Source organism: Actinia tenebrosa, unplaced genomic scaffold (assembly GCF_029948245.1).
Source record: "Actinia tenebrosa isolate PJP-AT-01 unplaced genomic scaffold, QUT_ActTen_1.0 PGA_scaffold15__27_contigs__length_11533743, whole genome shotgun sequence".
In the NCBI taxonomy this organism is placed as follows: domain Eukaryota; kingdom Metazoa; phylum Cnidaria; class Anthozoa; order Actiniaria; family Actiniidae; genus Actinia; species Actinia tenebrosa.
Window position 1 is genome coordinate 7,863,660 of NW_028292575.1, and position 25,166 is coordinate 7,888,825.

General features: G+C 33.7%; 1 protein-coding gene across 6 annotated transcripts; it reads right to left on the reverse strand.

Annotated features, from left to right (window-relative positions):
* Positions 1-46: 46 nt before the first annotated feature.
* Positions 47-24,522, reverse strand: LOC116300215 (low-density lipoprotein receptor-related protein 8). Of its 6 annotated transcripts, none has more exons than XM_031709030.2 (21): positions 24,231-24,522; positions 23,642-23,827; positions 22,914-22,984; positions 19,913-20,016; positions 19,389-19,508; positions 15,740-15,865; positions 13,744-13,860; positions 12,952-13,083; positions 12,347-12,586; positions 11,985-12,104; positions 11,532-11,663; positions 11,246-11,371; positions 10,807-10,938; positions 10,195-10,585; positions 8,573-8,985; positions 7,958-8,086; positions 6,784-6,865; positions 5,817-5,923; positions 5,352-5,445; positions 4,690-4,810; positions 47-4,159 (listed from the first exon to the last, which is right to left on the reverse strand). In XM_031709030.2, the coding sequence occupies exons 4-21, from the start codon at positions 19,983-19,985 to the stop codon at positions 4,121-4,123; spliced, it is 2,694 nt and encodes an 897-aa protein (XP_031564890.2). In that variant the 5' UTR covers positions 19,986-20,016; positions 22,914-22,984; positions 23,642-23,827; positions 24,231-24,522; the 3' UTR covers positions 47-4,120. The 6 variants fall into 6 exon arrangements, with proteins under 6 accessions (XP_031564890.2, XP_031564898.2, XP_031564896.2 ...); XM_031709038.2 differs by having other exon boundaries at positions 10,807-10,932; positions 12,952-13,068; positions 24,231-24,521; XM_031709036.2 differs by having other exon boundaries at positions 12,952-13,068; positions 24,231-24,521.
* Positions 24,523-25,166: the final 644 nt, after the last annotated feature.

The window sequence follows — 25,166 nt, forward strand, 5'->3', positions numbered from 1 at the left end:
GTAATTTGCCATTTGAACAAGATTCAACAATAATTAACACACTTGCTAGAATTATTTCTGTTTTATATTTTCAAACTGTACAGTATAAATTTGTTTCCATATTTGTTTGCTATTAATAATATATACACACATTTTACAGGAATTTAGGTAAATATATTTAAATATGTAACTTACTTCCCCATCACATTATCTCAGTTGATCAAAATCTTTAATGAGATTGAAATTTAGTCTAATGTTTCCAAGTTATTTGAATAACATATTGAAGTTTTCTCTGACTTGTAAAATCAAGCAGAGCTTGATAACTGAAATGGCAATAAACGGAACCTTTCCTAAATGTTGAAGATTTTGTTCAGCTCACAGTGCAACTACTGACAAAAGAACCAATTAAAATGTAGAATGGAGACAATGTATTTCAAATTTGGGAAGTCCAGCCAATCAGAAACCTATTTTTTCTGCTGCTTTCTGATTGGCTCCACTACCCAACGTCAGAATGTATTGTTTTTATTCGACAATTTGATTGGCTCCCACTGTCTAAGTGGCCATCATTATAGTAGTTGCACTGTAACTTACTCTCGCGAACAAAATTTCATGGTAACTGATAGCAACTTAGGAAAGGTACATTGATCAGTAATATAATTATATGTGTTTCGTTAAATTTGTATAATCCTTAATTAAGACCTTAATCAAGCCATTGAATACAGTACCACAAACATGGATCTTCATTTTGTTTTTTCTTCTATAAATCCTGACTGTCCCAAAGTATTTGACAACTGTGGGGGAGGGAGTAAATATAATACTTTTAGCCAACTCCCCTGGGTTTCAGAGGCTCTCTTATTTCAGTACTTTTTTGTCATAAGTTTTATAGGTAAACTCCTGACCCAATAAGACTTGCAATAAAGTCCAAAACGGCCAATAGGCTTGAGGACATCAATCAAAATCTCCTTGGTATGATTAAGGTCAGTAATATAGGATATAATAGTACTACATAACATATCTAATAAAATACTGACTACCAATAACAGAGCAGTTTGTGCATGAATTTTGTAAGAATGCAAAACAGACACTTATAAAATGTCAGTTCCTCGCAGTTCACAGTCAACTTTGCAGCACAAAACATTAAGAATCTCTAAGTAGAGTGCAAGTGATTTCTTACTGACGGGATAATATTATTAAGATAAGTGCACTCCAGATTTGTGTGTCTCCTGCAACCTTTGGCTAAACTCTGTTTATCTGTTTCTGTAAATCACAAAACATTTCTCTGGCAATGTAAATTTGATTGTACAGGTGGTACCAAAGCTGTCTGGGTACTATAGTGTTATAAAGTATTGCGAGAGAAATGTAAGAGAACTTAGTATGCATCGTGTTGTATTCTAAATCATACAAGATCTACTCTGTTACTGGTAGTGAAAACATAACAAAACTTAACCATATTATATTGATTTTCTCACAGTACATCTAAATGTCTGAAGAAAAGAAAATCAGTATCACAACAGTAAATAAATTGAAATATTTTGTCCTTGTGATCAAGCTCAATTTGTGTTTATATTATTATATTACACAACAGGGCTTAAAATAACGGCTGGTCGTCAGACAATTTCCGGCCAGAACTGAAATTTAAATCCACTTAAATCTTTGCCTTGCTGGTCTTTTTGACCAGTTGAGCAAGAAATGAAGTACGATAATAATAATAATAATGGTAATAATGACCATCTACAGACCATTATTTTAAACCCTGCATGACAATAACATGTGGACAGAAATAATCTCATTCTTTTCTTTGCTGCAGTAAAATATTTTTTGACTTTATAAAATCAATTTTTCTTCCAAGATATACAAATATAATAGGCTTATAAGCCAAGTTATCTCAGCACTCAGCAAAGCTTTTTCTCTTAATATAATGAGTTCTGTACAGGAAGTAATAACATGGTTTTGGGCACCAGGGCCCAGTTGTACGAAGGGTGAATTGTACTATCCGATGGATAAATCCTTATCCAACAGATAAGTCAATGCTGTTATCCAGTAAATTTATCCACTGGATTAGATTTATCCATCATCAGATAACACTATCCACCCTTCCGACAACCAGGCCGTGAAGATCATTATTTTTACAGGTAAAGTTATCTAAAAAATGTTTTTAACAATGAGCTGAACTTATCTAGTTTGGATAATTATGTTTTTGAAATTGTCGCTATTCCTTGCATATGGTTGCTTTTTTCTTTGTGGTATTAATCATAATAGCATTTCCAATGAGTTTGAAATGGGAAGGTATTCATCCCAAACTAGATAAGTCCATTGCATATTGTCAAGTTGTGGAAGAAAACTACACGTTAAGTGATCTGGAAGGATACAGCAGTTTAATATTCTAGGAATTGGCTTCCTTTATATTTGACTTGATAAGTAGGGTCTATTTCTTCAACACCAAAGGAAGCCCAGAAAGTATTAAACACTATATTGTAATGTTTTAAGGAGAGTTACACCTACAGAAAAGCTGAGCTCTTACTGGCAGCAACAAAATTATTTCCTCTTATAATATAATATTGTACAATGTTAACTTTTGCAGGGTAACAACTATGATTATCAACAAGTGCGGCACATTATGAAAATTATAATTATAATTAGTGATTTCGTTAGCTACTGTCAGGCTTTACCAAGCTGCTCATCAACCCAACCAACACCAATTAGCTTAATACTAAACCATAAAGCTTGTGAGAATTATTTTTTTCAAGCTATAAAAAATACTTGTCTTTCTCTAAAAAAAATTACAAACACCAATGCGAATAAAGTCATGATTTTGATCCAAAAAGTGCACAAGCCAGCTGTGATACCATGCTACAAAATAAACCATGACGGCAAGAAGTGCTTCAAATTCCTTATGTCACCAGGACAGAGGAAACAAAAGAATACAAAAAAACTGCAGATTTAGTTTTAAATGTGCATTACTTAGACAAAATATAAATTGCTGTGAAGTTAGCCATATATAATCAATGCTATTAACTGTAAATATGCTATGGCAAACAATGGTTATTCAGAATGCTAAATGTTACCCTGCACATTCAAGCCATTCCACTGACGATGGAAACACGAGCACAAGCAACAATGTATGTACCAATATATACAACTGTACCAAAATTGAAAAAAGTGTCGTGTCTAAAAGGTTAATTCATAGGAGCTAAGACCAAAGGATGTTCTGGGTAAACAGTTAACAAAGCTTACATTTAATTGCAGTTTCACAGATCTTGAACATAGATTTAAGTTACGGAACAATGAATGTTGTTACTTTAATGCATGTGTCTATATGCAAACACTCTTCAAATGCCCAGGATATCAACCACCCAGAACACCCTTCAGGATTAACTTTGACCATTCAACCTTTTCAATACAAGTTTTTTTTTCAATTTCATGTAGATGAATGAAACATCTTTAAAATTAATAATTGCCAACCAAAATTCCAGCCACCTTGGCATGTTCTGTTCAGCTCATGAATTATGAGCTGATTGACAGATAAATGAGGTGCCTGTTGCTTGAGCTGATGGTCACATCGTCACTGACATCAGCCCTTTTTCATAAATATCTTGAAATTAACACATAATACTGTATACTGTACATGACATCTCCAGGATGACTTTGATAATTAGGATGATAAACTTTGTAATAATAATATTAATAATCCTCTCTGTACATTAGGAAAAGCTTTTCATTTGCCAAACTCAAGTAAATATTCACATTTATCATATGACCAGTATCTGCCCAGGCGCGCGCTCTTAGAAAACCCTTCGGGAAAAAGGCGTGAGCAGGGCCGTATGAATCTATACGGCCCTGCTCGAAACCGTGCGCTTTCTCTTTGTAAGCTTTTATTTACTATTTCTTTCTTTCTTTTATTTTATTATTTTTCTTATCGTGAGGGTCATATGATAAAATGCTTATTGACTGAGTTAGGTGGGGCCGTATGGGAAAATATTTGGCTCTCGATCATTTGTATCACCTCGAGCCAAATATTTTTCCATACAGCCCTCCCACTCAGTCAATAAGTACATAATCTTCACCTTTTTAAAAGATAAAGTTATTTGCACTGAGTTTGGCAAATGGAAATAATAAATGATATTGACAAACCAGCATGACGCTAACAGCTATTCATTTCCATTTCATTTCTAAATGAGCTCTATAACATAAACAAGAAAATTATCAAATTAGCAATAGCACTGGCTTTTTATTTTCCTCTCGCACATTGTCAATATCTTTGGACTATTTTCTACTGGGGAGGGGTGGTAGGTGGGAGGGGTCATTAAAAAATCAGGATAAAGAGGGGGCACAAAATAATTTGAGTTGCACAGCAGTTTCACAATAAATGAAACAGAAAAAAATCAAGTCATTTTTAATACAACAATGCAGGGTTACAATTAGGGTTAGATATCTCGTAAGGGTTAAGAAGAGAATCCCATTATTTTCTGAGATTTTGAGGGGATCAAACACACACCACAAAAAAAATTAAAGCTTTTTTCTGTTCTTCCCTTTCAGATAAAAAATATGGAAGTAATTTGAATTGAAACAAAAAAACAAAATCTTTAAATTGCCTATCACCCTTCTGACAATATTCTACATGGAATAAGAATTTAGAATCATGTAGAATCAATACTGAGAATATTGTTGGAAGGGTGATAGGCACTTTAAGTTCATTTGAGCTCAGTTTACCAATAATCCTGGTCCACGTCTGTTATTACGAGAGAAGGGTATTGAGATGTTGTCTAATGAGCTATTAGACTCTGTTGTCTTTTTATATACTGGGTTATCGAATGTCATTGATCTGGGATATCTGAAATGGAAGGAATGGCAGCAGTCAGTTTAATGGCGGCCATCGGTATAATGGGGGTCAATCAGTTTAATGGGGGTCAATCAGTTTAATGGGGGTCAGTCAGTTTAATGGGGGTCAGTCAGTTTAATGGGGATCAGTCAGTTAAATGGGGATCAGTCAGTTAAATGGGGATCAGTCAGTTTAATGGGGATCAGTCAGTTTAATGGGGATCAGTCAGTTTAATGGGGGTCAGTCAGTTTAATGGGGGTCAGTCAGTTTAATGGGGGTCAGTCAGTTTAATGGGACATTTTTTGGGGGTTGCCCGTACACATTGTTTGTGGAAGTGGGTGAAAAAATAAAAAAGATCATAACACTAAGTAACAACCACAAGGCTGTGAAATAATTTTGCTGGAGTGTGTTTTGTAATATTTTAAGGCATAATAGGAGGTTTTGCAGACCACCCACTTTTCTATGCCATAATAATGTGGAAAGCATGGGTGATTGTCAAGTTGTCTTTCACAACTATGGTTCCAAAGGTTGTGGTCACTTGTTCAAGTCTCACCTTTTCTGTATTTGCCTATGGATAAGGCAGCCTATTATCACAGATAAAAGGAGAATAAAAAGCACTATGCCAATCACTATCCCTATGGTAGTTCCTGAACAAATCAAAACATTACCACAATTAGTTGGATATTCTAAATTCATCAGATAAAGTAAATATTTTTGAAATAAAATGTCGTAATAATAGGACTAAATTATTTTTAATTTTTAATTATTTTTTGGGGGATGTGTAGTTCCAGAATATCCATACCCCCACCACGGAGGGAAATTTTAAAATGACCTTCCTACCCACAGGAGTACCAAATTTTCTTCAACTCTGTAATTTTGTTATATCTCTGACCCTCCTCCCCCCTTCAGAATTTCCAATTTCCTCCGTGTGTGGGGCATGGATATTTTCTAGAACTACACAATGATGACAAATAACTGAATATTATTCTTTTAGGAAATAAAAAAGAGTTACACTTGCCTGTATCTTCCATACTAGATTTATTTTTACTCTGATTGGGAGTTGGGTTTGTATTTCCATTTATGAAAGCATGCTCACACTTATCGCCATGATGTGTTGGTGGACAGCTGAAAGAATGCAGAGATAATAACATTAAACAACAATGAAAACTATGCTATAATAATAGTGATTACTGTTTGCTAGCATCAATATTACCATCACCATCATCATTCACTCACACTACCACTGCCACCATACTATCAGTCATCTACACTACCATACTATCAGTCATCTACCCTATCTACCATACTATCAGTCACCTACACTACCACACTATCAGTCACCTACACTACCACACTATCAGTCACCTACACTACCATACTATCAGTCACCTACACTACCATACTATCAGTCACCTACACTACCATAGTATCAGTCACCTACACTACCATACTATCAGTCACCTACACTACCATACTATCAGTCACCTACACTACCATACTATCAGTCACCTACACTACCATACTAGCAGTCACCTAAACTACCATACTAGCAGTCACCTACACTACCATACTATCAGTCACCTACACTACCATACTATGTCACCTACACTACCATACTATCAGTCACCTACACTACCATACTAGCAGTCACCTACACTACCATACTAGCAGTCACCTACACTACCATACTATCAGTCACCTACACTACCATGCTATCAGTCACCTACACTACCATACTATCAGTCACCTACACTACCATACTATCAGTCACCTACACTACCATACTATCAGTCACCTACACTACCATACTATCAGTCACCTACACTACCATACTATCAGTCACCTACACTACCATACTATCAGTCACCTACACTACCATACTATCAGTCACCTACACCTACTATTAATCACACTACCACCACCATCACTTGGTCCACACAACACACCACCACCATATCTTGCACAAGATGTGTCTGTATACTCACTTGCATGTAGGTAGTTTGGTCCCTCCGCCATCATCACATGTTCCATTATTCAAACAGGTTCCAGAAAAACATTGAAAGGCGTCTAAAAACCAAAATAACACAACATTAATAACAGATAATACAATCACACCACAAAGGGCTTAAATTATACAGGTATTTAAATTCTCAAGAGACTATCCCAATACTAATAATGATTTTGTGATAGCAAAAATAATGCATACTTGATTTTGTCATAGCAGAAAAAATTGCAAGGGAGAAAAGCACAAAATACAGAAAAAAATACAGAAAAAAATGATAGGAGAAAAAAAAAGACAGGAGAAAAAATGTGAGCAACAGAATATAGAAAATAAAAATAAAAAAGGAAAAAAACTTCTCCTAACAATTTATTTAACATTTCAATAGAATACATTTTCCCTTGCATTTTTAATACAATCATTTAAAACCAGTACCAAAAAAAGTGATTATAATATCTTACTGTTTTAAAAAAATAAGAGCAAAAAAATGTTTTTAACGGTAAAAATATTGCTCTAAACCATTTCTGTAAATTTTTCATACATTTAAAAAAAACCAATTACAACACAATTGATTTAGCAATTACAATTTCTTATTCACTTTGTTTTAGTGAATTTTCAAAGAAAGAAGTGCAAATAATATGGGGCAGGGAAATAATTTTCTTTGATTATGATTGTGTATTATATTTACTTAATAAAAATGGAAATTTCTATTCTATCATTAATTAGCATCCTGTGAGTACAGATTGTAAAATATATATAAATTTGGAAAAAGACCTACACATCTTTCTTCCTTGTAACTTCAGTAATAAAGCATGTTTTCTTTTACGATGAGAAATATGAAGTTGCATCTAATTTAAAACTGTTTTATGTGTGTGTGTTTTGAAAAGCTAAAATCTTAACACCATCAGTCTATTCTTTATACTTTAAAATAGAAATAAAAATAGACAATAAAGATACAAAAATATACTAGTTTTGACAGAGAAATTAGACAATACAACAATCAAAAATACTTTTCCATCCAGAATCTTACCAGATACATGGCTGCCAGATAAAAGGATTACAAATAGCAACATTATATCACAGAAAAGGGGACACAGCTTTATTTCTTGGCTGTGCACTGGTGTTTTAAGAAGTACTGTCTGAGTAAACAAACAGGTTACCTGAAGTGTTGCAGGTTTTGCCATCATTCAACAGGTCTATTCCAGCTGGGCAGTGACAAGTGTGGGTTTTGGGTCTTGGAGCCAACAGACAGATATGACTGCATCCACCATTGTTATTACTGCACGGATCTATTAACAATAAAATGTTATAACTATTTAAACATCTACAAAGAATATGGAATATATAAATGACCCCAAGCTTTATGTCTGCCAAACCACAAGTAGAAACAAACATTTAAGAGTTACTTTATTTAGAATTTGAAGTTCAGAACGAAAGGAATTAAGGTACATGCATTGCAGGAAAATAGTGTAAGCTAGAGTCACTTGCTTTTCTAACAACCAAAAGGTTTAGCAATGCAAAATAACTGAGTAGTAAAAGTTTTAAATTAACTAAAGATAGCATGCAGACAGACAGACCGTGAGGCAGATGGACAGACAGACAGACAGACAGACAGGCAGGCAGGCAGTCACTGATTGGGTACTGTTTTAGGAGATATTTTGTCTCTTAAAACAGTCCTACAATGCAATACGATTCCAACTTGAGTTTTTTCCTGGACCTTAGAATGGCCAATATACTGTGGAATTTATGGAGACACATTGAACACATTGACTTACTTTGATTGTTTTTAATAGGCTGTCGTTGCTGGTGGTATACGTGGATATCCATTGGAGAGAAGAGTCCATCCCGTACCACTGCCCTGTCCTCTCCAGTAAACTTATTAGCCACATAGATACACTCCTTCACCCAATCTGTCCAAAACATCTTGTCTTGGAATACAGTGATTGAAAAGGGATGGTGGACATTCTCACTGAGAATCACTCTTCTGTTGGTCCCATCGAGGTCTGCTGATTCTATGGTGTGGACCTTAGCATCTGCCCATATGATCTTATCATTGGTATAGTCAACGGTAAGGGCATTAGGCCAGAGGATATTGGTAGTTACTAGAGCAAGCCTGGTCTTTGGGTCGCCATTCATGCCACATCTTTCTATCTTGGGTGAAACACCCCAATCTGACCAAAACATATACCTGAAAGAACATTATACATCACTGAGTAAAACAACACAGTATTATGTTGGCAGGTGGAAGTCTACCCAGTTAGCTCAGTTGGTAAGAGCATTGGTCTATTGAGCAGGAGATCATGTTTTGCGTCCTGGTCATACCAACACTCAGGGTCTTAAAGTAACTAAAGAAAAGGTTCTGCCTTTGTAATTACTTCTGCAAATGGTTAGACCTTCAAGTGGCTTGGTCATATCCCTAATCAACTACAGACATTAAAAGAGGACCACAAGTTTATCAGTTGAATTACTGTCACATGTTATCCTCTGTGAACAAAGTTGATGTAAAGGAATAATGTAAACACTAATTATGTAAAATGCTGATTCAAATTAGTTAGAATTTAGTTAGGTTTTCTAACAAGACTTAAAACTGTCTGTTTTATTGCATGTCCTACAATCCTGTAAGCAATCATTAACATATTATGAATACTCTGAAACAACATCGTGGCATTCCAGCTCACTAGATACACCATGCTGACAAGGCCCAATACAGGCCGAAACTGCTGTCCATGGTTTCTAGTTGAGCTGGCTCATTTTTTACGTGACTTGAAGTTGTGAAAGGCCCATTAGCCCTCTTCTTCAGTCGTTTCACACAAGGCTCGTAATTTACCTATTACGCATGTTCTTATATGCCCATCCCACACGGCTTACTGCCTCATCTCTCAACATCTGTGCTGATTAAAGCCAGGGCATGACGAGCTTACAGGTCAAATTGGAATTTAGCTTGTGGAATTTACAGGGTGAGAAACTAAATCTTCCATCTACATTGTAGGAATACCCAAAAACTCCTTACATAGGATGCCAAGTCCAGGAATCAAATCTAAGATCTCAAATGAGAGGTGAGTGCACTATTCCTATACCACCATTGTTTTCCCATTTCAGACCATGTGTCATTCCCTAGAGTATTACTTCTTTGTTTAATGGTTGCACATGAGTAGACAAGAATATGGATACTGCTCAATTAAAGAATCTTATTCTGAAGAGAGTAACATGTGGTCTAAAATGGGCAAAACATTATGCCCAAGTGGATTCAGTCCATTCCCAGCTCAGCTATATTCCTAAATTCCACAAGATTATTTTTACGAAAACACCCTTTTGGAAAAGAATTTAAAGCTTCCATATATTATTCTACTACATATTACTCTACAAAATTATTACATATTATGCTACATCTACTAACCGAATAGCTGGATAAACAACAATAGCTCTTGGTTCATTCAATCCTTTGTCCACAAGTTTTAGCCGGTTTCTACCATCCATATCAGCCACTTCAATCAAGTCTGTACCAGTGTCAGTCCAGTAGATCTTTCTATTCAACCAGTCAATGGCAATTCCATCTGGTGTATGGAGTGACTCATTGATGATCGTCTTCTGTGCAGACCCGTTGTTCAGGGGTGCAGACTGAATGCTTTCTTTGATGACATCGGTCCAGAATACTGTACTTGTGTGATAGTCATAGTCCAGGGCTATGGCAGCTCGTTGTCGAGGAACTATTTCATTGTAGTCTGAAGAGTCTATCATTATGCGACGGATGTCCTGGCGATTGGTGAAAAGCAAGAAGGCTTGAGGTCCTATGAACAAAAACAAAAAAGAAAATTAACAAATTGATACAATCACTATGAAAATATTTTCTGTTAACTTCCAAAGGGGTTGCATGGTTGCTGCGCCCAAATTTGAAGGGTTTAAACATTTGGAAGAGAGAAAGGATGAAAAACAGGAATATTAGAACTGTTAGTAGTATTCAATAAGAAAATAAGGAAGAAATATAACATTAACAAGGTTGAATTCTCACCAAGTGCCTTGCAAGTCTTTCCATTGGGTTCTTTGACATATCCATCAATACAGGAACATTTAAAGCTACCTTTGGTGTTCTCACAAATCTGGCTGCAAGCTCCTGGAGTGTTGCACTCATTGTCATCTAAAACTAAACACAAAACAACATTATTACCAACACAATATGATAAAAAAGCAGTGTCAAAAGCATAAAACGCCCTCAAAAACCCTTAAAAAATCAACATATGAGTTGAGTGTTTTGTGTTGTCAATCATCAATGTTATGGTACCGCGTGGATTAAGCCTCACTGAAGGAAGTTAAATTAACTCTACTTATATTACTACTGTAGCTTAGAATATGAAACACAATGAATTCTTTTGCAGCAATAAAGAACTTCGTGCAAAGAGACAAAAAAAACGTTTTCTAACAATTGTCTGTTAGTAAAGGAAACTACTTACCTCTGCAGAGTTTGGGGTCCTGCAGATCCTTACTGTATCCAGTGCGACAGGAACAGGTGAATCCTATCTTAGTATCATTACAGAAATGATGACACTGTCCATTATGATCTAGACACTCATTGATATCTGGTGATATAACAGTAGGAGTGTGGGATGAGAATTAAAAACAACCTTCAATATACCATCAATGGTTCACAAAATCTATTAATGATGCATAAATAATCAGTATTTTATTTGGTTATTGCTGTAAACTGCAAGAAACTTAGTTGATTAAATAAAAACTTACAGCAGCTACTTGGCTCATCTTCACCTTTATCACAGTCCTTTATCCTGTCACATACTTTACTGTAAGGAATGCATTTTGTGGTTTGACCACATTGGAACTGATCCTTTGGACATACACTAGGTGTTGGGACAGCTGAGGAATGGAAGAAGTAAGTTATTAGCAAACTAAACCTAACAGAACCACTGAAGTTTACTTGTTTAAAAAACAATATAAAATCTTGGTAGGAAAAAATTCTGGCAAGTTCAGTACAGAGAACTAGAAAAAAGAAAAATGAAGGAAAAAGTTAAAAAAAAAATTCTTAAAATATTTTTCTGTGACCATTTTTCATAATGAATCGGTGTCCCATGCTTTTTCTAGTAGTAAAAAATTCTAAAGACTTTAAAGTAAAATTTTTTTGAAATAGCCAAGTTTTCATATCACTGGGATTTTCAGAAATCCTGTATGTATACTTACGACATCCATTTTCATCTGAATTATCCAGACAATCATTTTTGCCATCACATTTTTTGTTGAGGGACACACATCTGCGATTATCACAAGTGTATTGACTGACATGGGGACATGACTGTGATGCTGAAAAAATAAAATTAAAACCAACAAATTTGTTATGACTTTATCTGTTATCTGAATCAGTGCATCACAAAGAAAACAGTGATAATGTTGTACAGGTTTGTTACTATTCTTTATTTGCAAATTTTGAAGAAATTATTGACTACTTTTTTATTGAATTATATTTTTTAATTTAACCCTCCCCCCCACCCCATAAAAGACCAAAAACAACAAAAAGGAACCAAAGAATCATTGAGAATACTTACTGCATTGTCTTTCATCAGAACCGTTCTTGCAATCATTCTCTCCATCACAAACCCAGCTCTTATGGATGCACTCTCCTGTGTCGCACTGATGCTCAGTTTTCTTGCAATAGTTAGATCCATGTGGACAGCCGATCTCATCTGAGTTATCAGTGCAATCATTATCCCCGTCACATCTCCAGTCTCTCAGGATGCAGTGTTTGTTAGCACATGTAAACTCATTTGCTCTACAGCTATGTGGGGCTGTGAAAAAAAAAACAATTAACTGTCAAACTTGAATGATTAAGCAATTTTAATAGCATACAATTGAGCTAGAAGTTGAAATGGGCTAAATATCATGTGCCCTTGGTAATTTCTAGTCTTATGTGTTAACCACTAAACTTCAAGGACCAATACTGCACCAACAACACAGCTAACACAAACAGACAATCAAGTATAGGGCTTGCAACTGTTGTGGTCCCAAGCTGATATTTTTTGCTGATTAACCTGGAGAAAGTCCTTATATCAAGAGATCTAACAAACTCTACTCATGCGTCATACTAGAGTGCACTAATGCTATGCTACCCTTGATTCGTAAGGGCACATGGAAACAAATATCTAGTACTTACGACAATGTAGTTCATCAGATCCATCGCCACAGTCATTATCTTGATCACAGACCCAACTCCTGGAGATACACTTCTTATTGTTGCAAGTAAACTCATTACTAGGGCATGTCTTGTTGCCTAAAGAGATGTTCCCTACAGGTGAGCCATCAAGATGTGCAGAAAAAATACCAAGCACCAGTTAAAGAAGAGGTTTAGTTTTTATTTGTTAAAGAATTTAAAAGATTTTATGAGAACTAATGAGATTTTAAATAAAATATTTTCACGCTTTAAAATCCTGTTCTTGACAAATTCTTAATAAATTGTTTTTATTAAGCTGTAGAATTTAAACCCACAAGATTTGTTTATAGTTATTTTTAAACAACCAACTACTCATTAAACCCCCTCTGTCTCTCGTTTTTCACTCATTCTTCAATACCACAGTAATCTTTCTAATGGTCATTTACAACCGAAAACTACCGAAAAATATTTATCATCAAGTATTAAATTTTAAATCTCTTTTTAGAAAAGCAGTTAAATTTTAAGAAGTTGAAGGAACGAGCCAGGAATTTAAAGAAATACAGTGTACATACTTGTTTTAAGGTAATTAAGTGAGTCTTTTTAAACTTTAATTTGAAAAGATTTTTTAAGTAAATATTTTGAATGAAAAGCAATAAAGAAAGTTGAAGAATCACTTGAGAATAAATTCCTTTTTTTAGATGAAAATTATTTCAAAAAATTATTCAAAGATATTGGATTGAGTTTTTAATAAGAAAATTTAGCGAAGAAGAATGAAGGGAGAGAAATGATACCTACCACAATTTTGTTCATCGCTGTTATCACCACAGTCATCTTCACGGTCGCATATCCATCTCTTAGTTACGCATATTCCATTTCCACATGTCATTTCATCACTAGAACATGTTCGAACAGCTGAAAAAGACACAACACATACAAAAAAAACATTAGTTAGCAAACACAATGAACATCACGCATGACAATTATAGCCGGGGTTCATCATGATTGCTGGATTTCAATCAGATGATAAAAGTCTGAATTTTGATGTCTATTCCAAATGTTATGACAATGAAAAGTTCTATAGACTGTTTTCTTAAGGTTGCGTGCGCATCCAACTCAACAGGCCACAAAAGTGAAAATTGAGAAGACAGTTTTATATTTAAAGAGGAGAATAATCGATTTTATAAATTCTTTTATAAAATAATTGGGATACTACGCGCGCTATGATTGGTCGAAAACCATGTTTGATGAGAGTATCAAAATACGCTATCGTCATTTTTAATCTATCGCGCTCATTGGTCAGTTTAAATAAGACGGCACGTAGGGAGAATTTACTTAGACTTTGCTTTTTTTCGATCTTTTCGCGCGTTTGTTATTTTGTAAAACAAATCAAAAACAGTTTTCTGTGTTTGATACTCTGATCAAAACACTTGGGATGTTGGGAGAACACTCGAGAAGCTGGAAACCACGACACGTAGCGGAGTGGTTTCCTACGCTCCTCTCGTGTTCTCCCAACATCCTGCGTGCTTTGATCAGAGTATCAAACACGGAAAACTGTTTTTGATCTGTTAAATCAAAGCGAATTTCATAGCAATGTAGGATAATACTATAATACAAGTTTTTAAATTTGGATGCACACGCAATCTTGAGAAAACAGTCTATTGCCATTTAGCTGATGAACATTCCACATGAGAGGGGGAATGAGGTCAATAAAAAACAAGCAACATTGGTCTAGACAAATTTAGATCCATGTACGATATAGACCATGAGAAATTATCCAATAGCAATCTAAGATATATAGCCATCCTATAAAAATAAAAGTGATGCAATGGTTTGTCTGGTCAAACATTAATATTTACCAGAAATCAATTGTTACTAAATGGTTAGCCATTATGGCATCAACAGCAGACTAATACGCACTCAAAATGCTGGTTTATAATTAAATACAATTCAATAAATATTGGTCCAAATATGTAGACACTGAGTAAAATTGTGTTAAAGAGTTTAAATCCTAAGTACATATCAAGTATTTAGCAGTACGTTTTACTTAATAATTATCTTATTATGATCTATGCTTAAACATGTTTTTATTTTGGTTTACACATTTGGTCATAACAAAATTAAACCGCAATTTAAGAATAGCTAGTACTTAACTTGACATCTAAAACTAAATTTAATTAACCTCTAGCATCTTGCAACATTGATGCAAGCTTCAATCCTAATCCTAAAACAGTGTAATAAAGCCCCATTTTAAGGCCTCATATTTATATCTTTGTTAGTATCTGGAAAATTCATATTTCTATTTCAATAGATATGGTGTCAAAACACTTTAGTATTTTTTATCATGTAAATTTTAGAGAAACCAGCTGATTACACTGGACAACAGCTGTTAAATAGCTGATTGACAAATCAAGAATATATACAACATCTGCTCTGACATTGATGTTATCAGATACAATACCCTGAGAATTTAGACTTGCCAAACACAATAAATTAACATAAAGAAAACACTAAAAAATAAAAACAAAACAAGACAAAAAACAAACAAACAAAAATGAAAAAATGAAAAAAATGATGAACAAAAAAAAAAGAAAAAAATTACTAAAAATTATATCTAAACATTTCAGACGTTAGCCCTTTGTCAGAGTTCTGTAAAAGAAACATTTGAAACATAAGTACAGCTTCAGACCTTTTACACAGTGTTATATTTTCCTTCTTATTCATTTACTAGAAATACAGAGAAACTTCAAAGATTGAAACATACTGGTTAACCATTAATTAGAGAAATACCTACCACATTTACTTCTTGATTCATCACTCCCATCAGAGCAATCATGATCAAGATCACAAACCCATCGGCTGGGGATACAAAGGCCTTGGGTACATTTGAACTGAGTGTCTGGATTACATGTTATGGAAGCTGGAAAAGGAATAAAGATAATCAATTTCTTAGCTTCTGACTTGATTAAAACATGATTTATGTACTGTTTAATAAACGAGCAGGAGTGTTTTATCGGGTATAAAACACGAGGCGTAGCCAAGTGGTTTTAGACCCGATAAAACACGATCTGCGAACTTATTAAACGGCTTAAAAAACTCCAGATGTATGTTCTCATACTGTACCGAATTCTTTACGAAATGAACCAAGTTTGATAGAGAAAATCCAAGTTAAAGTTTATGCAAATGAAGACGAATCTATATCAGATATAAAACCTCCTTCATGGTCATGATTTCTATTGTGTTTCCTTCATGAATTATTAATGAGTTTTTTAAATGTAGTTTTCAGTTATTTGCACCATTTCTTAATGAATGAAAGTGAACCAAACTCTTCTATTAAATGTTAAGAAACAGGACAGCCATGAGGAACTAAATAATTTAGTGTGAAATATTGAGCTATTTACTGACTATATCTACTGTATTTAATAGACTGTTTTCTCAAGGTTGTGGGAGCGCATCCAACTTAACGTGCCCAAAAAAAACCCCAGAAAAATGCAAATTCAGTAAAATTAAGAAGCCATTTTTATTTTCAAAGCTTGTGTACTATTATCATGGCCCGTCAAGTTTCTTAAATTTAGATCTGCATTCAACCTTGAGAAAATGAATTTGGTTGAGTACTCTTAAAAAATTTATTTTTTAAGCATTGTCAAGTTTTACAAGAAATAAATACTGGGTAGCTACTCCTGCATTTTGCTGTTTTTAAACTTCTATAGATTCCAAACTAGTCAAGATATTGCTCTCATACTTGTAGATAATAGGGCGTATAAGATCCTCTTTTTATTCATAACGTTGTTTGCATGTCTACAGCCTGAAGTTTGATTCATGGTAATGAGTTAACTCATAAACAGGAAACTTGTCTATGATATCTTTATCTAATGCTAAACATAAAAATCTAAGTTGGAAAGTATTTGGTATCAAATGAATGAATAAGGTTCAAATAAAAAACTGCAACATTTTCCCTTTCTATTACGTAATCCTTTTAATGCAAAACAATTGACTTAAGCTAATAATAATATTTCCAAAGTAAAGACATCAGATGTTAACAATGAATCAACATTGTTATTACTTATATGTAAGCTTTGAATGTAAACAAAAGATTATCATGGGAAAAAATTAGAACTATGCTTTATGATGTAGTCACAGAAGTACTCCCTACAGAATTGCCTTGTCATGGTATTCCACAAACAAATAGACACTAACTTTATATTTCTAAAGATATTGTTTAAACATAAAAATAACTTCTAATGAATGCTATAATTCTGGGACATTCAAGACTTCTGAAGTTAAATTAACCTTATCAGTTTCTAAAGTTAGCTTTTGGGAGGAAAAGGACTAATAAAATAACTTGACAGCAATGAAGCAGAACAAAGATAACAGAAAAAATATAAGTAAATTATTGAAGTAAAATAACCTCTATACCCTACAAGTATCTGAGTTTAATCACACTGTTATGAGTACACACTGCTTTGAATATAAAACTAATAGATTGAAGTTGTTTGACAAAAATACATTAAAACAAAAACAAAGCAAGCATATAAATCAATGACTGACGTGTAAAATAAATGTATTGTTGATAAAATTATAGGATATTTGGAATAGCATTTTCGCATCAAGTATATGCATTGCCAGAGGGTCTAACTATGGAAGCTTGCAAGTTCAAAAAATCGATTCTGGATAATTTACTAGTCCCTTAGAAGGACAATATTGATATTATCTAGAAAACTAATATAGTATAATCCTCATTTTTAAATAAGATTATAGATTTTATTCCTGGTTAATAGCTTTATGTTATTGCATTATAGAACATTCTTGAAGGCAAGATGAGGACTATGTGGAAAAGCTCTTAAAAATATTCTACTCTTCTGGTTTATTGCTATGCACATGAAAATATCCCTTTATATACTTCAGTACATGTATGCAATTATGTGGTAGATTGATAACCACTGGTTTCAATATTTGTCAATCGATAGAACAAGACTTAAAATTAAAGTAAAAGAGCAGTCATAATTCAAAGACAACATAAAAAAATTCCAAACGCCCACAGGTCTATACAACCACTTAGAGATTCCAGACATTATCATATATGGCTGAAATCTTGATTAAATACTAATGAAAATTGGTTAAACACTTAAAATATTATCAACACAAACTAAAAAAATAATACCAATGTTGAGAAGTGTAAACATAAACAACAGCAAAAATCATAATTTCAAATTAAAAAACTTCCAAGGTTGGATTATAAACCAATGTACTTTTGGGTAAACATAAGTTTGGATCATGTTGACAACAACTTCGAAAAATAGGAAACAACTGACTATGTGTTTTGCACATAACATTTGTATAGGTAATGCTATAGCATAGAGTAAACTTTCAATTTTTCATTAAGAATGGTAGAAATATTTTAATTTCTTCAGAATATCATTTTATCAGTTGTCATAATTAGCATATACATAAATTTTGGATAGAATAAAAACAGATGATGAGAAAAGATGGAAAAAGAGGAGTCTACCATATATTTGACTCATTTCTTGGAAATGAAACGTGTCGGTAGCAGCTCTACCGTGACTCCTTAGCTGGGGGTGGTCAAATCTTTTGTTTTTGTGTTCCATCTAGCGAAAGAACCCATTGGATGATACTCATTCGTGAAATAATCAAGCTCTTTGATGGTTAAAGAACCAATCGAATGGTGAACTAGTCGAGGCACCGAGCGCTGTCTAGTATGGTAATTACCAACTACCACAACAAACACCAGCACACCTCAACACAAAAATACAAAATACGTTTAATTCTCCTACTAAATCAATTTTAAACCAGAATTTTTCAAAATTACATCAAAATAACCACAACACATAGAGGTTTTAGTGATATTTTCTTTAAAAATATTTTTTACTTAAATGAATATTCTATTGTATAAAAAAGGGTTACGGCTAGTAAGCCGTCACATGATGAACGAATCTACTAAAGATTTTAAATTATATAATAAAGGAAACAATGATTCAAAGTCTCTTTGACTATTTTATATTTGAAAGAAGTTACAAAAACGATTATATTATATTCCGTAAAGACGATTTTTCAGACGCTATTGAGCGAGGGAGTGAAATACGAATGGCGCTCTCCATTTTTCTACGGGGAACGCCACTCGAAATCTCTATTTCAAAAAAGATACGTTTATCATCGTTATTTTTGTCTAAAAGCAAGAGAATTCATCGAATAAGTTAAATATTACTTGTTCGAATACATAAAGAGTTAAAAAATTCAAATAAAAGTGTGTTTTTCATAGTAGTATGAGGAGCAGGATGGAAGTATTGATCGTAATATGAAACAACAACAAAACACTAGCGCTAGGGAAGCAAGGGATAAAGGCCGGTTTACTTCACCATAAACCAACGTATTTCTATAAAGACCGTGTTTTAACGAAAAAAGTTTATTCTATATATACTACTTACGGCAACGGAGTTCGTCTGAGCCATCTAGACAGTCTGGTTCTCCGTCACATCGCCAGTTTTTAGGGATACAAGATAAGTTCGTGCAATTAAACTCATTGTCTTTACACTTGAAGTCGGTCGCTAGAGAAGGAAAGAATACACTTAGTACTCCACACAACACAAGTCAAAAGGCGTATAAAAACATAGCATTTCTAAGGATGTTTTAGGGAAAGAACAGGAGCTTCGTTTTTATGTGTGTAGAGAAGAACGAAAAGCAAGCTCCCTACAATAAACAATCACATGCCGTGAATGAAACATGACGGCCAAAACATACTCGTACGACATGGTCGCCATTTACCACAATTTACGCGCACAAAAACCAACTCTTTTAATTCCATAATACCCCAAAAACATCACTGTATACAAGTAAAACACCTCATTTATTAGTATGGAGATATATCAGAGCAATAACGATGAATGAAGACAGGATAACCGGGAGAGAAGGAACTAAAACACGGAACCCACGCTACTAGTCCGATATATACCTTTTGTGTGAACCATCAAACTGGTAGCGACAAACACCCATATTTTCCACCTTTCTTCTCGTAATCCTCGCATCTCTGTCTTTTTCCTCGAGATCCAAGAAACTCTAGGTAAAATAATAGCAAAACCACTACATTTAGCAGTGTTTACTTGACCGAATCAGAGTCTTTACTCTTATTGATTTACGATTTGTTGTTTTGGCAAGATACAAGATGGCGCGAAAACATTACAACGACACTCATTACCGAACACCCGAAACTAATACGACATTGGGCCGAAGCCAAATACCTGATTTGATCCTCCAATCATAACAAAGGGGTTTTGAATATATGAATAAGTTAATGTGATTAAAATTCTCGTAATTCCTTCGCAGTCCCTCAGGAGTTTCGTATTGTTATCGGCTATTCTACGGCAAATTCAAATTTCGTGAAATTAACACTTGTAAACAAACTTATGTATTCATGAAAGCTTTTACGGGAAATTCCTAAGCTTTTTCAGTTTTATTAAGATCTTAACATGAAAAACTAATAAAAGATAACAGCCTAGCTTAATAATAAGAAAAACAGGTTAAAAATATTCCCAAAGTGGAGAAAAAATTCACATTAATTCATACTGCGTTTATTGCGTTGAGGTCAAGAAGGTTCTACATAGTTTTACTAAGCATAAATATGTATCGTAAAAAGTATTAAAGATACACACTCACATATCGTTATTCAGTTACCTTAACGTGATACGTGTTTATATATAGCGTTACGTCTTAATACCAATATCCAGAATAAAAAAACTATCTCATGAGTCAGCAATAATGTTCGATATGAGTTTGCATACCAAAAATATTAGCAAACATGTGAAACGCATATGACCTATGTTATGAATATTACATCATCTAAGTCAAAGACGCTAGGGAGTTGAAAGTGCTAAACTGTTAGTGAAGGGGATTATGGGGATAATTTGAAGCATGAAACTAATCTGGCGAACTGAGAACCACTCTTAGCATATTACAGTAAAGCACCTACATCCTCGTATTTAATTGGTGATCGATGGAAGGCCAAACCAATGAAACTTATAATACACACTGACTGACAAGTGACTGATCAATGTACGCACAAAGAAAAAAATCCTTACATACTTTAGTACAAAGCAGAACAACAAATACGTGACCTTTTAGAACAATGGCCATGAATGTGACGACGTTTAAATGTCTTATCATTCAATAAAAATATTAAAAAATAATATTTGATTCTGCGAAAATAAATACAGCCAGTAAGTCCATTGGACGTGCCAAAGGTTAATCGTACCCAACATTGTTCAATGAAACAATGTTATAAGACCAACCCTTGACAAACTTGCAGAAACATTGCATATTTGTAAAAGCAAGTCGATCACCAATGTTTTATTGTCACGTAGAAAACTCATTTATTTGGTCAAGTGTTGACATTCACTTGTCCATTTCTTCATTCATTTGTTCCTTCATTCAATTTTTCATTTATTGATTTTTTCATTTATTCATTGCTTCATTCATTCATTTATTCATGCATTCTTTTGTTTATCCATTCATCTGTTCATTCATTCAATTGTTCATTCATTTATTCATTTGTCCATTTCCCCCTTCATTCATTCATTCCTATTTTTCTTATCAAAATTAATATTTTTATCACATCCAATTTGACTTCTTTGACTTCTTCCTAAGACTCTGCTCGCAGGGTGTTTAGCTTATTAAGCTTGAAATACTTTTAAAACAGAGCACTGATGGACAAAGGGGGTGGGGGGGGGGGGTAAATGTGCACCATCAGCTCTCTGGTAGACCACCTTCTAACTGAAAGAACACTGATATTAAATAAGGCATTTTACAATTTGTTCAATAAATTCTCCTTTAACATTGCAAGTCCCCATAGTTTCTTTAAAATGAGGCAGGATTTTTATATGTTTTCATGCTCGAACCTATTTTCAAATGTCTTGTTATCCATTTCACTTTTAAATACATTAATTTATTCAGTCTTTGTATTCACATAAGGATTTAATTATCTCATTTTTTAAAATTTTCTTAATAAGTAAGCTAGGCCTTGCTAGAGGTAACACCAATAAAGGAATAACAGGCAATTCAGTTTTTAAATATAAGGGATAACTGACAAAATATTTCTCAGGATCAGGGCTTTTAGAATATTTTGGAGTAGTTGGTCATAAATCTGTCATAAATCATAAGTTTGCTGAACAGAGGTTTTGCACCATCATGTGCCGACACCCATAATACAGCTTGGACTGCCTGTGGTTGGATAGCGGAACAATAAAATCACTTTGCTCTCAGGAATGGAGGTCTTTTTTATGTAAAAAGATTGTATTGTTCCTGCCATCTAACATGGCTGCCATCACATGATGGTGCAAAGCTTCTATACAAGGAACAGAAAGTATTAATTTCATAGAAAAGAAAAAGTAGCTGGCAGTTAACTTTGAAGCAATTGCCAGAGCTCTGGTGGCCGCCGAATTATTCTAAAATCCCTGAGAATAAGTAAAAAAATAATTGAAAATAAGCTTTAAGGGATTATGGTCTCTGTACTTTTAGGCATATGAGATAATCGACCCAGAATAATCGAGACGATTGAACATCCACTCCTCACCACCCCTAACAGGTCCTCATTAGTATCAAGTTTTGATTCAACTTTGCTAAACCATGAGTTGTAGCATATTTGCTAAAAGTCTTTTTTATCTGAACAGGATGTAGATCATTAATCAGAAAGTTACCAAATTAGAAATAAAAAATAAAAACATAATGAATAAATTAATAATTTTACCAAATAATACAATTCGTATTTGAATCAAAGTTATGAAAATGAATGAAAAAAAAAAAAAAAATGAAAATAAACACTTACATTAATATCATAGGATTTTGTAAGTTTTCTGATATTGATGTGGTCAGAAAGTTTCAGAGAATACATTAAGAGATCAAGGAATAAAAATTCCATAATATTTTTATTCTATAACTACTAATTACGACACCCAACTTACCCTCTGCCTGCTCTATTTTTGATAATACTTTTGGTTGCCTTGAACACGACCTTTTACGACCGTCACAAACGCTGAAAAGGAAATAGTGGTTTTGGAAACGAAAGTAATTAGAAAGAATTGTTCAAAAAATTGATTGATCAGTACGTCCGGTAAAGTGAATCACGCCAGATCATGTTTTTATATACTCATTTGAAAATTGCATGCTCGTTATTTCGCATGTATAGTAGTAAATGATAACTAATGTCCATTGCTCGATTGTTTATATAACTTCCATGTATCCAATCAGGGATGTGTTATCAAAAATAGGTTGAAAAAATAGCGTAGTTATCTTTAATTTGAAATTTTATTTAAAAGGATAAACACATTGACAAGCGATTCTGCAGTAATAAGTTTAAGCTTTTTTGTAAACTATTTCTGCATTTCAAAAACTATTTCTTCGCGTGAAAGATCAAAATAAAAATGTTTAAGTAAGGGGATCTGTTATGCTCTCGTCAGATAAAACAGTATATAGATTTAGTAGGTTATATTGACAGAAAAAGCATTGCATACTAGACTTTAAATGAGGGATGTCAATTTCAAGTCATCAGGGAAAGCCCGCTTAGATGTGTAACGCCAGGATTTGCACATCTTTGTTTCTCTGCGTCCCTCGAAACGCTGTTTTCATCACCTCAAGATTTTGAAAACAATAAAAGAATCGATATAAGGTCAAATGGTTATCGAGGACTTACCAAAACAACAGCCTAGGTTGTCGACTTGATTGCGTGTATAAGCGGATTGTAGTCAGAATATCTGGTGGGTCATTGAAGAGTTCATTCTCTTTGAATTTTTCACATGATTCCAAGCAATATTAACTGAGTTCAGTGTCTTCCAAATGCATTCAAAAGAAAAAACTTCGGATAGTTTCTTTATTCTTGCTGTCGGTGGAATAACAGTAGAGTTTCTTAACAAAAATTTCCTTCGAACTTCAACTGACCATGTGCCGACGACGTTAATTATGTGCATATATAATGAGGTAAACTTAAATTTCAAGAAAGCAATATATTTTTATTGAAGACAGTTGTACTAGTGACTAAAAATTCAGTTTGTCCGTTCTTGTGGCTTATCAGTTTTCTTTAATATTTCTTTCGCTTTTATACTTGAAATGAAAATTGCGAAAAAAACCGGAGAGAAATTTGTAAAAGTCGTATAAGTGTCTAACTAGTCGGAACATGAGTTTATACGAATGATGAAAGAACGCCAAAAACTAGAATAATTTCCAACGAGGTTGTTAAACAGAAAAGCTATCAACAGAACAATATCTGGACTTTATTTACTTACCGTTTATAGCGAGATTAAAGCCATAAACAAGCAGCTTTTATCCAAACTTAAAGCATAATCGTGGCAGTTGCGGCGGTCTGTCTTGAAGTAAACGTACGTGATATCATTTAACTCACAACGTTGACCGGTAGCTATACTACTAGCCCGACTAGCCCTATATCGCCTGGAGGGCGCCAACTTTTATCTCTATAACAGCAAAATAATGAGAAAAGAATAATGAAAAACTGACTTTAGTAGTCAAAATAGTGAGCTAGGTTTAATTTTGACTAACACTTAGATAGAGGGCATAATCGAGGCTTTGATAGAGCCTTTTTACGCAATAGCTGCGACGTCATAGGCCCTAACCCCGGACATATCGGTCATACATACATACATGTTGGTACAGCTTGGGATTGCCTACGCGCTCGTAACCATTTTGTAAAATGCTTCGTAACTTTATGAAAGAGAAATTACTATGACAACCAAAATTCTTGCAACTTTTTTTCAGTGAATTTACTACTAGCGGCGATGAAACAGTCCTCTGTACACCATTTCCAAATCATAATAGTTAAAAAAATAATGAAATATAATAACTATGAAAGAAATAAACCGACTAAATGAAATTCTCAGTTCGAAGCGAATGAAACTCCCGAACTTGAAACAGACTACCCTGCGTTTTTAATTATTCAAAAAAAAGTAAAGAAATGAATAATATAATAATAATAATAATGATGATGATGATGATGATGATAAAATACATTATCATTATTATTATTATTATGATAAAATACATTATTATTATTAATATTATTAATATTATTATTATCATCATTGTTATTATTATTATTATTATTATTATTATTATTATTATTATTATTATTATTATTATTATTATTATATTTTGAATGTCGAATGTCCGGTCACGATTTTTAAAACTATATAGTAAAATAAGTGGCA